Source organism: Heterocephalus glaber, unplaced genomic scaffold (genome assembly GCF_053883595.1).
Source record: "Heterocephalus glaber isolate CG9 unplaced genomic scaffold, H.glaber_assembly_v1.0 deba00001543, whole genome shotgun sequence".
Classification (NCBI taxonomy): domain Eukaryota; kingdom Metazoa; phylum Chordata; class Mammalia; order Rodentia; family Bathyergidae; genus Heterocephalus; species Heterocephalus glaber.
In genome coordinates, this window is record NW_028258336.1 from 931,859 (window position 1) to 948,786 (window position 16,928).

Below are 16,928 nucleotides of genomic sequence, written 5' to 3' on the forward strand. Positions count from 1 at the left end.
GCCAAACACCTCTGGAGCTACCTCAGCCAATCCCATAGTATCACTGAGTCTGCAAAGAAACAAGCTACCTTTTGTCTAATAGATATTCAGAGCTTTTGTGGGTAAAATGAACAGTTACCAGAACCCTTGTCTTGTGTCAGCAGGAGATTCACTTCTTATACCCTTTTCCTTGCCTATCAAAGATAAGATCCCAGTTCCCGCTAAAGAGGACCAGACCTGTGCCATCTCACCAATATTATTCTTCTATAAGTCATACCTCACTTTGATCCTTTTCTTAAGAGAATGCATTGGAAAATAGCATTGATTAAGATCCTTCATAAATGTTGACAATAAGTTAAACACAAACATACCTTATCATTCTGAGTCTAACCCTGTACAGAAGCAACCACAGATTTTGGGTTTGTAGACACATGTTCTGAAACTCACAATTTGCCCTTCTTCTTTACAAGAACTTTGCATGTCTAATGAGCAGCAATTTCTCTGTTGAAAGGGAAAAAGGAAAAGGAAGTGTTAAAGGGACCACACCAATTGGACAAAGGTAATGTGCAAAACAGCCAGGCACTGAAGGCAAAGACAGGCTGCAAGCTGCCCAGGATGGAGAGTTCCACAAGTAGGTCATGTTTGTACATTTCCCTAATTCACAGCGGGTTAGGCACTTGGTCACTTCCGTGGCTCCCAGAGTTAACCAACCTCTGGAGCACCTGGGCTTTTCCTTGTGGCAAAATGGAATCTTGTGGCAAAATGTGTTTGTATTTATTCAGGAATAGAGTATGAGGGGAAAGGCATGCTAATGGAGAGGAATAGCAGAGTGTTCTTCTCCCTGAAAATGGGCCTTTAATGTTGGGTGCTGCAGGAATTTGGTTCTCCAAATTTATGTGATATTTTTAAATTTTAGTGATTAGTTTGAGGATCTTCAAATTTTAAATGGTTTATCTCTTATTTTAATTTTTTTGCTTTTCCTTCTTCTCTTCCTCTTACCCCTTTGTTCTTTTTTTCTCTTTTGTGTAGAAAACATCTTGGCAGGAAATATCATGGATGACTCCACCAATGTCTGACCTTAAATATCTGACTATCGATTCTTTTTGAGATGGGACACATTTTTATTCAAATGAGATGGCTCTACAAAGAAGTGTGTAAGAGGAACCTAGCTTTCCCTTTAGGTATATTTAGGGTGGTTTGAACTTGTTTTCAATTAATAGACCATTATATCCAGAAAAAATATTCTCCATTATTTTCCTCAGTTAGAGAACTAGTCTTCACTTGTTCCTTTAGGGTTAATAAAGACTAGCAAACATTTTGAAGTTGATATTGAGAGTTTAGCTTTATAATCCTCTATCATCGAATTTCTTTTAGTGACAACTAACTTTTAACAAATTTAATGAGGTATTATTTATATATAATAAAATTTACCCAACTTAATGAGTTAGTGGTTTTTGTATAGTTTTACAGTTTATTGCACAAGAATCCAGTTCATTCATTACTTCAAGATGCCTCCTATCTATTTACAATTAATTACTCTTCCTCCCTACCCCATGTAACCACCATAGATTTACCTTTTCTTGGTATTTCTTGTAAGTGGAATTATCAATATGTGATTTTCTTATATCTTGCTTTTTTCACTTAAAATAATGTTTCTGAAGGTCACTAATGTTGTAGCATATGTCAATAAGATATTCCTTTTTATTGCTGAGAGCATTTTGTTTAGTTACCAGTTTATGAACACATGGATTATGTTCACTCTTAGGCTATTATGCATAATGCTGCTATGTACATTTGTTTGTAAATATTTGTGTGGACATATATTATCATTTCCCTTGGTTGGATTTATAGGACTGGAATTGCTGGGTCGTATGACAAATTTATGTTTTTTGTTTGTTTGTTTGTTTGGTACCGGGGATCGAACGGAAGTCCTTGCGCTTGCAAAGCAGGAGGCGAAACCACTGCGCTAAATCCCCGGCCCAACAAATTTATGTTTAATGTTTAAGAAACTATCAAATTTCCCCCCAAACCCTGTATATCATTTTACATTCTCATTAGCTGTGTGAAGGTTGCTATTGCTTCACATCTTGAATAGAATTTGTTATTAGCTATCTTTTTTGATGATAGCCATTCTAGTGGGCATGATAAAATGTTTCCCTATGGTTTTGATTTGCATTTCACTGATGACTAATGTGAACCATGTTTTTGTGCATGTGCTTAATAGTCACTCATATTCTTTGGTAAAATGTTTCTTTATAACTGGTTCATTTTTAAATTGGGTCGTTTGTCTTAGTATTGAATTGTGGGAGCTTTTTGTATATTTGGGATATAGGTTCTGTGTCAGATGGATAATTTGCAAATATTTTCTTTCAGTCAATTTGTCTTTTTATTTTCTTAATGATGTCTTTTGAAGTGCAAAAGTTTAAAACTTTGATGAAGTGCGATTTATTAGGTTTTTCTTCTTTTGTGTGGATCATGCTTTGGTGTTGTAGCTAGGAAATCTTTGCCTTATCCAAGCTTATGAAGATTTTCTTCTGTTTTCATCTAGAAGTTTTATAGTTTAGATTTTATGCACAGATCTCTCATGGATGTTAAATAATTACTTGTGTATGGTGTGATGTCTGAGTTCACCATTTTGCATGCTATTATGTGATTTTCTCAGCAATGGTAAAATGACTATTCTTTTCCCCCATTAAATTTTCCTTGACACAATTGTAAAATATCAATGACTATATGAGTTTATTTCTCTCAGTCTGGTTCCATCAGTGGTTACTAATGGTTTTGACTGTTTAAAGAGAATCAGTCCAAATAGGCAAAGACATTGAACTGTATTTAAAAATAAACTTCTCTCCATAAACAGAAATGGAAGAAATGAGATCATTTACAAAATTATTTGCATGAAAGGAGCACCCAGAATGGGGTATGAGGCCATAGTTGTATTCCATTATATTAAATTTCCTACTAAATAACAAAGCTTATACCAACTGTTACTTTGAGTACTGAACGGAAATTTGGTGGCTCTCAGCTGAGTACCATGGTCCTGAGCCTGAATCACATACCATAAAAGAAAACAGACCTCTTCCCACCAATACCACACCACTAAAGAAAGTGCTGGCGCACAGGTAATGGAGAAAAAAATAAGAACCAAGATACATCATGTACAGGTACAAGCACCCAATGATAAATGTAAATGTACTGTATACCTAAAATGTACCAATAAAAGAATTTAAGCAAAAAAAAAAAAGTACTGGAGACAGACAGAAACCTCAAACCCAGGGCTGGCTTGGGATGAAAATGAGAAAGTCTATTACTAACCTGATCACTGGCTTTAGCCTTTCCCTCTTGTTATGTTCTCTTCATCCTTACTGCCCCAGAGCTCTGCAGCTCCCACTTTGTACTTGTGGTGTCCTCCAAGAACACACTAGAAAACACCTTGATTATTGCTACCCCTTCCTCAAAATGACCTGCCCACCATTTGTTTCTAAGGGCCCTTTTGGGAGAAAGCAGCAACTACACAGTGGACACTGGTGGACTGACTGTTAAGGCTGCTAGAGATGATCTCACTTGACAGGAGATGGTTGGGGAGCCCCTAGAGGCTAACAAGAGCTTGAAGACTGCACAGCCTGAAATCCACTCTACTACTCTCCAGAGAGATGTAGAAGTCCAGAGAAGCCGGGCTGGTCTGGGCTGTGTGCAGTGGGAACAGTGGTGATGTTTTCTTAGACTCTCTATACAATTAATCTTGGTTATTGCAGTGAGATTCTTGTCTGATTTTGAACAGTTCATCCCGGCATGGCCTCAGATGTTCTGGTTGGTTACTGTCATTCCATGGGACTCTGTTTTTAGCCCTGGACACAGATAGTGACAACAATTGCCACAGGCTGCACTTTGCGCTATGGCCCAGACAATTTATTCTGACCATGCTGGGCTCTTGGCTTGGCTTCCTTTCTGTGGAAGCTGTGAAGTTCCCATTGTCTCAGAGCTAGCTGCGGCTCAGGACAGTTGGGCATGGATGAGAGGCCTCGTAGGGGTGAGGCTGCCTGTAGGGTCTAAGGAGGAGGAGCTGCTGGTGAACTGCAAGGCCTGATGGGACTTCCCAGCCCTTTATTCCAGGAACCCTTATTCCAGGAACAGACCCAAAGGATGAGTTGTTTGTGTGCAAACTGTACTGAAAAGTGCTCTGGGGATGCAGGGCCTGGTAGGCTGGATAGGCCGGGATGGGGTAAGGAGAAGGAAGCCTAGTAGCTGTGGCTTTGGCCTGTGAGCCAAGCTTGTTACCAGCAATTTGGGGGAGTGGGGGTTTAGTAACTGTTATTAAAGGGCTCAAATCATTATGTTAAATAGTGAATTTGTTTCCCTTGGTTATAAAAATATCCATGTTCACATAGAAAACATGGAAAACAAAAAACCTCTAATGGGAAAACAAACATTATCCCAATAGGTTTAATTGTTATTAACTGGGTTAACATTTTGATATAAATTCTTTAAATTCTTCTGGTCTTTTCTTCCTTATACGTACAAATTACATGCACACACACATAATTAAAAGAGGGATTGTATTATATCCTGCCTTTTCCACTCCACATTATATATTTTTCTGCAAAATGATTTTAATAGCTGAACATTATTTCATCTTTTTCGTGTCCTATAATTTATTCAATCAAACCCCTATTGTTGGACATTTAGCTTATCTTTAATTTCTCTTAATTACACATTTTTAATATAAGTCTTTGCTCACCTTCATAATTATATCTTTAGAATACCTTGCTAGATAAAATATGCACATTGAATTTTTAATACATACATTTTTATTTCCCTCTATAGAGATTATTCTAAATTATATTTCTTGCAGAAATATATGAAATGTATTGTTCTCCTTGCAACCTGATATTTGGTAGTCTGTATCTGTCTTAATCTTTATCAAGGTGAGAAGCACAAAATTCTATTTTAATTTCAATATTTTTGCTTATCAGTGTGATTTGATATATTTTCACTTATTTATTGATAAAATATATACACACATATCATTAATAAATGGGATTGTTCTATTTTTAATTGCTGCATAAGAGCTATTGATATATTGGGATTTCTTCTTTCTATTTTATACAATGAAAATACTTTTCTAATTTGTCATTTCTTTTCTGTCTGGGTTGATAAAATTTTAAATGTTATATAATTAAATATATTAATCCTCTTACTGTAGAATGTCTATACTTCATGCTATAGTGTTTCTACCATAGGGTATACTACTAATCTTTTTTCCTAGTATGTAGAAGTATTATTTTAATTATATAAATAACTATTTTTTCCATTTATTCTTTGGAATACATGGGATAGGGTAGGAAATTAACTTCTTCCTCTTAATTCCACTAGTTAACCTGATTTCCCAGTACCATTTATTGAATGATAAAGTCATTCTTTATTGATATAAAATGTTACTTTTATTTATATATGAAACATTTATACATGTTCTTGGTAGTTTATATATGATTTCATTGATCTATCCATACATTTCTGAAGCAATAATATACCACTTAGTGATCATAGATTTATCCTACCCTTGTATTTATTTATCCATTTTTTTTTTTGCAATTTCAAATTAGTTTTTGTTTCTCTTTTGATGAATCAGTTTCTTCTTCACTTTGGCATTTTGCCTTTCTTTACAGTGTTTTCACTGAATCCTTAGCATACTTTCACAGACTCCCTCTTCAACTTTCATTTAAAAATGTATTTAATGTTATAAATGTACTTCTCAACTCAACATTGTTTCCATACTACAAATTAAAAATATAATATTCCCATTATTATTTCTTAAGTATTCTTTCATCATGGTCTTGGCATTTTCTTTTGTCCCAAGAATTATTTTTAAAAGCATCTTTGAATAATCAAGTAGTAATTTAAATTATTTATACTTTTCTTATGATGATGAAATATGAAATGCCTTGTACGGAATATTTATTGTTTTCTCTGTTGCCTAAAGCATGTCAATGGGTCTAGAACTCAATATAAATAAAATGAGACATATCAATTATATTTGTCAAATTCTGTTTCTCTTTATTTGCTTTTTTCCACCTGAACTACCAAAAATAAAAAGATTTATTAAACATTTCCCTGCTATTATTTTTGGTAAATTCTTTCATATGTTCTAGGTTTTGCTTTATGTATTCTGGTGCCGTGCCATTGTATTAATGAGATGTTCCTATAACTAAAAAATAATGTCTATACTGAACAAATTGATGTAGCCATGATAGGAAGTGAAAAAGAGGATCAATTCTATGATGTTTCTGCCAAACACATCATTTAATCTAATCATGAGGAAATACCAGAGGAAAACAAATTGAGGGAGATGCTACAAAATAATTGGCCAATAATCTTAAAACCAAATGTCATAGGTAGATAGATAGATAGATAGATAGATAGATAGATAGATAAAGGAAGACTGAAGAATTATGGCAGGATTAAAAGACATGACAACTAAATCTAGCAAGTGATCCTGAATTGGACTCTTTTCACCCTAAAAGCACTGTGGGACAATTTGCAAAACTTGAATGGGGTCTGTGGATTGGATGGCAGTATTGATTATTGTGAATGTCTGAATTTTGATGTTTGTATTGTGGTTATGTACAGAAATGTATTTTTTGGTAAGAATTACAGACTAAACTGATGGTCATAGCACATCACATCCTCCTGAGGTTCAGGAAAAACTTTTGTACTCTTGAAGCTTTTTTATAAATTTGAAATCACTTTAAGAAGAATTTTAATATAAATAGAATCATCTAGCCCTCCTACTTATAACCAAATCCTTCTATATAGTTTTTCTTTATGGTCACAGGCCACGTAGGAGGCTAGTTAGCATCACTCTAAAGTGATAGTGTTTAATGCTGGATGTGTTAAATGTGTCTGATTGCTCATGGCCAAAGGGGCCCAGCTAGCACCCTGAGCTGGGAAGTGCAGAACCAGAGATGGGGTGGTAGTGGACAGAGCACTGTGACAAAATTCCCTCCTGATTCTCAGAGCAAGGAAGTATTGAGTGTTGTGAGACTGCAGTTGGAGGTAGGAGTCTGATTCTACAGTGGAATAAAATGAATTCTGCTGAAAATAACGGCCCCTTTGCTTTGATTTTATGGGGGGAATAGGGGGGACTAACTGTGCAATAAATGGCATCCATTACTGAGCAACCTCCCTCTCTCTGGCAGCCATTTATGAGGGAGGAAATAATGAGACCAGGATACTTTGATTTTTGTCTTGTCCTTTCCACAAACTAGCATGTGACACAGAGAAAATCACTTAAGCTCACAATGACTTGATTATTACTCTATAAACAAAGAGGCTGGTATTTTAGGTTCATTCTAAGTCTAAAATGATAATATTGAACATCACTGAGCATGAGTATTTTAATGATCTAAAGAAGAGAGAGGTCTTTTAGGCTGGAGACTTCAGAAAGCCTTCAGAAGATTGCCAAGAGTTTCATTGGACCTTGAATGTAGGACAGAATAGAAATCTCCGGAGCAGAGGAGAGAACACTGGGAAACAGGTGCCTGGAAACAGACCTGGGGAAAAGGCAGAGAGATGGGATGGGAGGAAGAGACAAATGGGAGTTAGACCTAGCTGGGTTGGTTCCAGAGCCTTCACTCACATGAACTCACATGAAGATCCTGAGACAAGGTTTTAGCTTTCTTTTTTTGTACTGGGGATCAAACTCGGAACCTTGCTCTTGGGAGGTAGGTGGTACAACCACTGAGCTAAATCCTAGGCCCAAGGTTTTACTTTTAATGTTGTTTTATGGATGAAACTCCTGAATGTTCTCCATACCCTTATGAAAGGTAGGCCAAATATATATTCTGGGAGTGGAATTATTAGTATTTTAAAGAAATACTATGCTTGCTTTTTCTTTAGGAAAGATTTAGGAAAGCAAAGGCAACTGGAAAGAAAGAACTATAAAAATTAATTTGGCATTGCCTTGTGAAATTTAATATGGCATGATTGGGCCTTGTGGGTTGCTTTATTATTATTTTCCCTCTCTCTAAGAAAAGGTCTGGGTAAGGTCCATGTGGAATAACACGAGGCAAAAGAAACGAGGACTCCAAGCTGTGGAATGACACACAGGAGCTCAACAGAGCACATACATCTCAGGTCAGTGACCCCAGGAACAAGTCGCCACACCCAGGCCCTCTCTGCAGAGGAAACCACTTGGTGATGATGAAGGGAGATGCTGAGAGTTAGCCAGCCTGGCTGGGATGGCCAGGACACATGTTGGGCCAGCAGCCCTGTACATGTGTGGGCACCCTGGCTCTGGTTCATAGTGACAAAGGAGCAGCTGTATCTCTTAGCTCTCTGTCCTGGAGTGAGAAGACCCTGTCCCATAGGTCATATGTCAGGGTTGGGTGGATCCCATGGCTAGGAAATAAAAATATGGGCAGCCTGTCTGTTTGTGAGAAGCAGACAATCACAACCCCGGAGAGAAGAGCTTGTTCCCAATGGCTAAGTGGAGCGTGGAGCCCTGGCAAGAAGCAGGCAGCAAAGCAGGCCTGGGCTGAGGGCCATGGGCGGCTGCCTGGTGGGAGCACCATTCTTCCACCCCCTCTTCTGCTCTCTGTGGTTGGGAACACAAAGAGAAGGAGGGTGGATTGGGAGGGCCTGGCCTGTCTCCCTGCAGAGGTCGGTCCACTGGCCTCAAATGATTATTGCATTTAATGAATTGCAGCTTGTAAAAAGACTTTGAAGCTAGAAGGCAAAGCCTGAGTGCTGAGGATTCTTTCTCTTAAATCATTTTATTCTATGACTTGAAAAACAAATCCCTCTTGAGTCGGGAGATGCCAACCTCTACTTGTGGGAACTTAAAAAAAAAAACTTTTTAAAAAATGTGAACTACAAAATGTGGACAAACCAAAGCAGAAGAAGACAATGGATTTGGCATTTAGGTGGAAGGTAAGGAAGTTCCCTGGGCTTCCACTGGAACAGTAACAATTACCCCATTAGCTTGTGCATATCCCATAAATGTAAAAAGCATATAAATGGTGAGAGCAAATGGCTGTGATGCCCCTGGGAATATCTTTCTATACTGGAACCATCTTTCTAAATGATGTATGAAAGATCATATGGTATGTGTCTATCAGTGGCAATTAACCTCAATTCCTATCCTATACTCCGCCAAATAGCTGCATGGTGAAGGACCTAGCACTGGGTCTGGACTCCCCGCACCAGTTACCCAATAGAGAAGTACTGTGTTGGGGCACTTTTAGACATGACAAAAATCCTGTCATCGTTTGCTGCCAGTGATGGAAAGAGTGGCAGGTGTGCCCTCTCAACCAACCCACTATTGCCTGGGCACGGTGACAGCATCTTGCTGGCTGCACCTCAGAAATAAGCTGGGGAAAAGCTACTCAGGAAAGGGAAATGAATTGCCAGGAGGGCTTGCAGGTACCTTGGAGAAAAAAGATGACCACAGATTTTCAATTCCTACAGTTACTTTGTCCAGAGAGCCCCTCTCTGATATTAACATTATAACCCATCTCTTGGGTTTACTTTGACATGTCTAAAGGTATTTTTATTTATATCTTCCTTTATTAGTAGAAAATCAGTTCCTGCAGATAGCAGAATATATGTATGCTCCATGGAAACCTTAAAAATTTCTTGTCTTTCTTCTCAGCATGGCCTTTCTTCCCCTTTCATCTCTTCCCTTTTTCCTATGTCTCCCTTCCCTTTCCTTTGTCTTTTGTCCTCCTGCTGCCCTGCCCCCTGGTTTTTGGTAATTAATTTTTCTCCATTTATATCACACTTCTAATGCTGTCACCATTTATATGGTTCTGTGCTTATTTGTACTTCCTGTTCTGCTTTCTCTTTAAAAAGACTAAAGAAGTATTTTATTTGTCCTCATCCCTGTTCTCCATAACCGTGGTCGTGTACTCCGGGGTCTTGGTTACAGTGTGTTCATGAACAAGCCTTGTTGCTCTTTCCCTTTCTCGTCCTGTAGCTTATATTGTAATCTACTCTGAAACTTTGAGTCTCTCATTACCTCTCAAATCTGTCCTCATTAAAAAGTTTTTCTGTTGTTAGTAATTTCTAAATGTTCTGCTTGTAGAATCCATATAAATATCTCTGATATTGTTCCCTTGTACACCCTTTCTTGATTTCCTTTCTAGGTTGCTTATCTTTGTCCTCCACTTTATCACTTTTATTCACCATATCACTTTCCAAGAACAACACATAATATAGAAGAAAAACAAGTCTGGGTTTTAGCCTTGTCTCAACTTGATCTTGGGAAAGTTACATAATCTCTTAGCCTCATACTCTGACTGTGAAATGAGAATAAGAAAACCAAGCTCTCAGAACTATTATGATAATTAATTTGAAAAGCATACCTAGAACTCCTGATTCAGTACCTGGTGTATGGTAAATGACAACAAATATTAGTTTATTTTTTTCCATATTAGGTAAACCCTGTATATTTCATAAATTCATTGTAAGGAAATTACTTCCCATAAGTCTTTCAAAACAGATAAGTGGAACTTAAAGCCTTATCTCCCACTAACTGTTATTTTTTGGCTTTTTCATATTAAAATATTAAAATGCACCAATGAAAAATTTTGGTCCATAAGTAAAGTAGGATTTGGTCCTATTTGAGGCACTTAGCTCCTTGTAATAGCTCTATGAGAGTTGGGGAGACATAGAGCCCTTGTTTTATAGCCTCAGGTAAATTGCAGAACTTTGCCCCATCATTGGGAAGAATTAGGTAGTTGTGACCCATCCTGAAAGTCCTTGATCTTCCAAGTGAATGAGAAAGCAGAGAGGACTGACTATCTATGGTCTAGGATGTGGATGTTGTTGGGAGAAGAAAAATGAGGAAGAGAAGTCATGTTAGATCCTTGCCTAGTGTAATCAGAGTGCCTAACTGTGTCTATTTCACTTTTCAGCACTGCATTAAATTCAGTATTTTTTTTTTCATTAAGTTTTAGGATTTTACATTTTAGGTATACAGTATGATGACATTCATAATTGGGAATTTGTACCTTTACATGATATATCTTCTTATTTTTTCCCCATTCCCCTGCCCTCCCTTTAACCCTTCCACCACTCCCTATTTACAATGACATTGCTCCATTTTTTCCCTTACCTCATATTTATTCCTTTCCCTTCTTTTCTTTCCCCTACCCCTCTCACTTTCCCTTCCCCTTTGGACATTTTCTTCCTATCTCATATTATCTATCATATATTTTGATCCTTATTTACACTTTCAGTTTCTCACACCAGAGAAACTATTCAGTATTTACACACCTGTGTCCTATTTATTTCACTTAAGAGGTCAAAGATGATATCAGAAAATGGAAAGACATCCTTTGCTCCTGGGTAGGAAGAATCAATGCAGTGAAAATGGCCATATTAGAAAACTGCTAGATAGATTCAATGCAATCCCAATTGAAATTTCAACAGCATACTTCACAGAACTTGAGAAAACAATCCACAAATTCATTTGGAACAAGAAGAGACCTAGAATAGCAAAAGCAATTCTAGGCAACAAAGACAAGGTAGGGGGTATCACAATCCCCAACTTGAAACTATACTACAAAGCTACTGTGATAAAAAAAACAGCATGGTACTGGCAAAGAAACAGACCTGGGGTCCAGTGGAACAGATTAGAAGGTGCAGAAACAACTCCAGACACACTCAGTCACCTTATCTTTGACAAAGGAGCCAAACACCCTCACTGGAGGAAAGATAGCCTCTTTAATAAATGGTGCTGGAAAAATTGGGTTTCAACTTGCCAAAGATTAAAACTAGACCTATATCTCTCACCATGCACTAAACTAAAATTGAAATGGATCAAAAATCTAAATGGTAAAACAGAAACACTAAACTGGCTAGAAGAGATGTTAGGTAGAACTCTTGAAGACATTGGCATAGGAAAAGATTTCATGAACAAAACCTCAATTGCCTGTGAACTAGCACAAAGAATCAACAAGTGGGATCTCATCTTATTAAAAAGCTTCTGCACAGCAAGAGAAACCACCAACAGTGTGAAGAGACAACCCACAGAGTGGGAAAAAATTTTTACCAGCTGTTCCTCAGACAAGGAAAGGTCTACTATCTAGAATATATAAAGAACTTTAAAAAATCAGACCTCCCAAATTAAAAAACCCATTCTAAAATTGGGCATCTGAAATGAACAGACATTCCTTAGACAAAGAAGTAGAAATGGCAAATAAACATGAAAAAAAAACATTCAACATCACTGGTCATCCAAGAGTTGCATAGAAAAACATCACTGAGATTCCACCTCACTCCAGAAAGAATGGCTGCTATTAAGAAATCAACCAATAACAAATGCTGGTCGGGTTGTGAGGAAAAAGGAATCCTTCTCCACTGTTGGTGGGAGTGTAGACTGGTGCAACCACTGCAGAAATCAGTATAGAGACATCTCAGAAAACTAGGATGAGAGGTCCCATTTGATCCAGTTATTCCCCTGCTGGGTATCTTCCCAAAAGAATTAAAAGCAGCATACCACGGCGATATATGTACATCCATGTTTATAGTGGCAGAGTTTGTAATAGCTAAAACTTGGAAACTGCCCAGTTGCCCATCAACTGGAGACTGGATAAAGAACATGTGGTTTTTAAAAATAAAATGGAGTACTACTCAGTCATAAAGAATGAGAAATTGGAGACATTTATAGCTAAATGGATGAACATTAAAGCTATACTCAAGTAAATTCACTATGGAATTAATGGTTAGCCAATCCTTGAGAAAATTGTGAGCAACAACCCAAGCTAGGATGGTGGGGAGATCTCATAGAGAGAGACAAAGTCAGACCCACTGAGGAGGTGGTAGCAAGGTTCTAGTTACATTGGTGCATTGATGGCTATTTGACTGTGGATTCAAAATGGTGGACACAGGGCTGTTCAACAAACATGGAGATGTAAAATATTGTAAACTATGGAAACTAACTCTACAACTGTGTTGGTGAAGAGAGGAGAGCTGTTACAATAGGATCAAGTCCTGACCACATGAAAGAGGCCTTCACTTCAAAGGGGAGAGCCATCATAGTAAGGAGGCACACAGTAGATGTCCGGCGCCCCCACAGAGAGTTGTATTTGGACTGAGATATGGTGCCTCTAGCTCCCTACTTTCTTCTATTTCTTTACAAGGCATTGTGGCCATTGTTCACATGTGCTTTTTAAAGAGTCTTTTAGGAAACAGAAAAAGGGAGAAGTCACAATGTGACATTCTGTATATGAAGGTCTTCTTTGAATAGCTTTTTAAAGAATATGATTAGGACAGTGTCCCTAATCATTGATCGACTGAATCAGAAATTCTGGAATGGGGTCAGCAGTCTGAGAAGCCCTCCAGGTGATTCTGAAGCATGCTTAAGTTTATGAACTTCTTAGGGTGCAAGGCTTAGAGAGAATTCACATCACCTGTCTTGGTTCTAACTCCAGCTCTTGTAGTTTACTGTGTGACATCACAGGGCTGTTATAAGAATTAAAAGAGAAAATGTCTGTACATGGGGCTGCTAGCAGTATTAGAATCCTAGCTGGTGCTCCATAGACAGTACCTACCTAGGAACCTGGGGCAGGGATGAGTTGTGGCTTGTTGTGAGACTTGCTACGGGAATTCTTTGTATTCATGCATCAAGTTTCTCTCCACCTTGTAGAACATCCTGGGTTCTATATGATGATATCTTCTTTGTATCCCACTACTAAAAAGTGTGAGAAATGTTGCTTTGTGGGTACCCTGCGAGTGAGTGGTATGGCTTCCCCAAGGACTGGGAACACACAACTCCAGTGGAGACCAGACCTGCATCTTATTTTGTTCTTTGGAAGATGGGTGGAGGGAGCAGGTGTTACCTAGGTTTTTCCCCTTTGGTGACAATGTTCTTCCTGAACCTTGAAGAGCAATGAGGAGACAAAAATCAACACTTTTGTGGTTCAGCTGACATTAAAATAGGAAAAAGCATGTCACTGGAATTAGAATGTCCTGTTCATTAGTCACTTTTTCTTCTCAAATTAAAATGTCTCTGCAAGCAGGAAAAGAACAAGCCCTCAATGACCTCATAACTCATTATTTCTAAGGAATATACTTAATTCCTGGAGTAGATGAATCTGGTATTGATTCTCCATTTCTGTCAGACATTGAATGGCAGGCTCTGGGATCCTCATGGAAGAGAATGTGTGCTTTTTTGTGGGGTTGGTGGGGGCTGAAAAAGAGAGGTGCTTGCTGTTGTCTGTGGCCTTGTGGGTAGCTGCTGAAGATCAATTTTCCATTGCAAGCCATTCTCAGCCTTTTAGAAGCTTCTTTATTGTAAGGCTTTTTTAGCTGTGTACACAGGCACTCTTACAGCTGTGATCTAGGCCATCAGAAAAGAATGTGCCAGGCACCAACTGCTGATACCCAGCGAGAGGAAAGGGAACCATAGTCTATGCTGACACTAAGATGGTTGTTAGAAAGAGGGTTTTGTCCAAAGGTTTCTGTAATATCCTTTGCCTCTCTGTCCAGCGGATGTTTATCTTGAGGTTAACCAGAGCTCTAGCTGAGCCAGGATCCTCCCGGTGCCAGGATTAGACCCCTTCCTTAAGCAAGTGGGATGGCTCAGTGTTCTCTGTAGTTATACCAGGAAAATACTTCTGGGTATAGTTCAAGGGTCTCATGCCATGATAAGTTGGACCATCACTAGACCCCATGACAGTTATCTGCCCCTCCAAAAGCTGTGGACATAGAGTACTGTATAAATCATCATAGAACGCAGCAATGGCAAGTTCACCTCCAAGCTCAGTGAAATGTCTGCTGATTTGAAAACACTGTTTTCATGTTGAATTTACAGTTTCTAGCTGTGCAGATATAAGATGATAGGTATAGAAGTCATGAAGGGACTGCGGCTCAGAAAATGTATACTAAATTTAACACTTTGTAACTTAATTCCTCACAAACATGCTCATGCTCATTTTTATATCATTAATTAAATTGAAATTATGCTCCAGGCAAAAACACAAATCATTTTAGGGTTGACTATATGATGCAAAGTTGCTGAATGATGAGCAAAGCTGTATTTCCTTAGGTGTATTAACAAGCTTAATAAATTCCACTTGAAATAGTTTGATATATAGCACTATAATTTGAACCATTGTTTAGCAGCAATCCTTCTTTCTAGAATGATGGCACATGTTTCTTGGGACTTTACCAGGAGAGTATTCCCTTACAAGGTTCTTGATCAAGTTTATCAACTGAAGGATGCTGAATAATGGTCCCCAAAGATATCAGGCCCTAATCCTTAGAACCTGTGACTATCTCTATATATTGCAAGGTTTTTGCAAATGTGAATGGGTATGAATGTTGGGCAGGGAATGTGAATATTAATCATGATGTGTCAAGTTGAATGGATTAAGAAATGACTGGCAAATTAGTAAAGTTCTGGGTGTGTCTGTGGATGATTGACATTCAGGCCAGCAAACTGAGAGGTGAAGACCTGCCCCATTTGTGAGTGGTACCAACCAATAGAGTTGAAGCCCATGTGCAATAAAAAGGGAAAGAAAAAGGAAGTGTGCCTGTTGTAAAGAACACCAATATGCTCAAGTGGATGCATTCCTTTGCCCCTGTTTTCTTTGTGTATCAGGCTCCAGGTCTCCAGTTTCTTCACCTTCCAAAGCAGATTCGCACCAGCAACTCTCCAGTGAGCTTCCAGGCCTTCAACACTGGACTAGCACTGCGTCCTTGATCCCTCTTATTCTGTGGCTTCTATCTTCCTGGGTTGAGCAGCTGCAGGATCCTATGGCATGGAGGTGGCTGTTGTGGACTCTCCCACTTCTGATCCTGTAAGCCTACATAATAAATTCCCTTGCATAAAATTATACATACATTTTCTATCAATTTTGTTCCTCTAAAAAAATCCTAATACTGACTGAATAACAATTATACTTTCTAAAGTCCTTTGAGAATTCGGCTCTTCAACTTACTGCTATGCCATCTCTAAAGTGAATCTTTATCTTCATGGTCAAAGATGGTGGTTAAAGCTCAAGCCATCACATCCAAGTTCTTAGCCACATAATGAAATAATGTATGAAGAAGAATAAGGCAGGAGGTATAACTCAATTTTCTTTAAGGAAGGTTACTGAAATTCCATGACACTTCCACTTATTTCTCATTGGTCAGAAATTAGTGACATGGCCGTACATAGCTGCAAATGAAAATAAGAAACATGACCATGAATCCAGCTAAAAACCACAATTCTATTACTATAGAAGAAAGCAAGAACATTGCCATTGTAATTTCCTAAATCTCAGTTCTCGTTAGGTCATTATGTTACTGCATACTGGTGTAGTCTTCTTGAATATCAAGTAAGACTTACATTATATGCAATGTAAAAAGGTGTAGCTGCTTCAGTTTCAGGTTGGCAATAAAACCCACCTTCCTTCCTTGATTCTGCTAAATCTGAACAATCATCTCAAGGAAGCACTAAAATTTATTGAATTCTCACTACAAATCAGGATAGGAGTCAGGTGTGACTGGATTGAAATCCCACCTCTTCTGTTTACTACCTGTGTAACTTTGAGCAAATTGTTTCAGTTCTTCAAGCTTAAATTTTATCACCTTGAAAAAGGCATGGGTAAAGAAGATGTGTTTTTTTTATAAAATGGAGTACTACTCAGCCATAAAGAATGAGAAACTAGAGACATTTACAGCTAAATGGATGCACATTGAGGCCATACTCTTAAATGAAATAAATAGGACACACATGTGTAAATACCAAATTGTTTCTCTGGTGTGAGAAACTGAAAGTGTAAATAAGGATTAAAATGATTAAAATGAATAATTGATAATTTGAAATATTAAAAGGTCCAAAGGTTTAGGGGTGGTGGGAGGGGAAGGGGAAAGGAAAAATTATGAGAAAAGAAAAAAATGGAAATGAAATCTATGTAAATAGGGAAGGGTGGAGGGGGTGAAGGGCACACAGGTAATGG

The 16,928-nt window shown here is 38.1% G+C and overlaps 1 protein-coding gene across 13 annotated transcripts in view; it reads left to right on the forward strand.

The window, feature by feature from the left end:
• LOC110345474 (uncharacterized) overlaps positions 1–16,928 on the forward strand; it is a 793,246-nt gene that overhangs the window by 725,787 nt on the left and 50,531 nt on the right. For 8 of the 13 annotated variants that reach the window (XR_015442340.1, XR_015442335.1, XR_015442336.1 and 5 more), the window contains one exon: positions 15,584–15,782. The exons of 3 other annotated variants lie outside the window; for them this stretch is intronic. Coding sequence is in view for 1 of the 10 variants with exons in the window: in XM_087189513.1 (XP_087045639.1) it covers positions 15,584–15,644 (61 nt within the window). In the remaining 9 variants the exon portion in view is untranslated. Of the gene's footprint in view, positions 1–1,008; positions 5,057–8,007; positions 8,113–15,583; positions 15,783–16,928 lie in introns of those variants that run through there. 2 more of the 13 variants (XM_087189515.1, XR_015442341.1) reach the window with 2 other exon arrangements.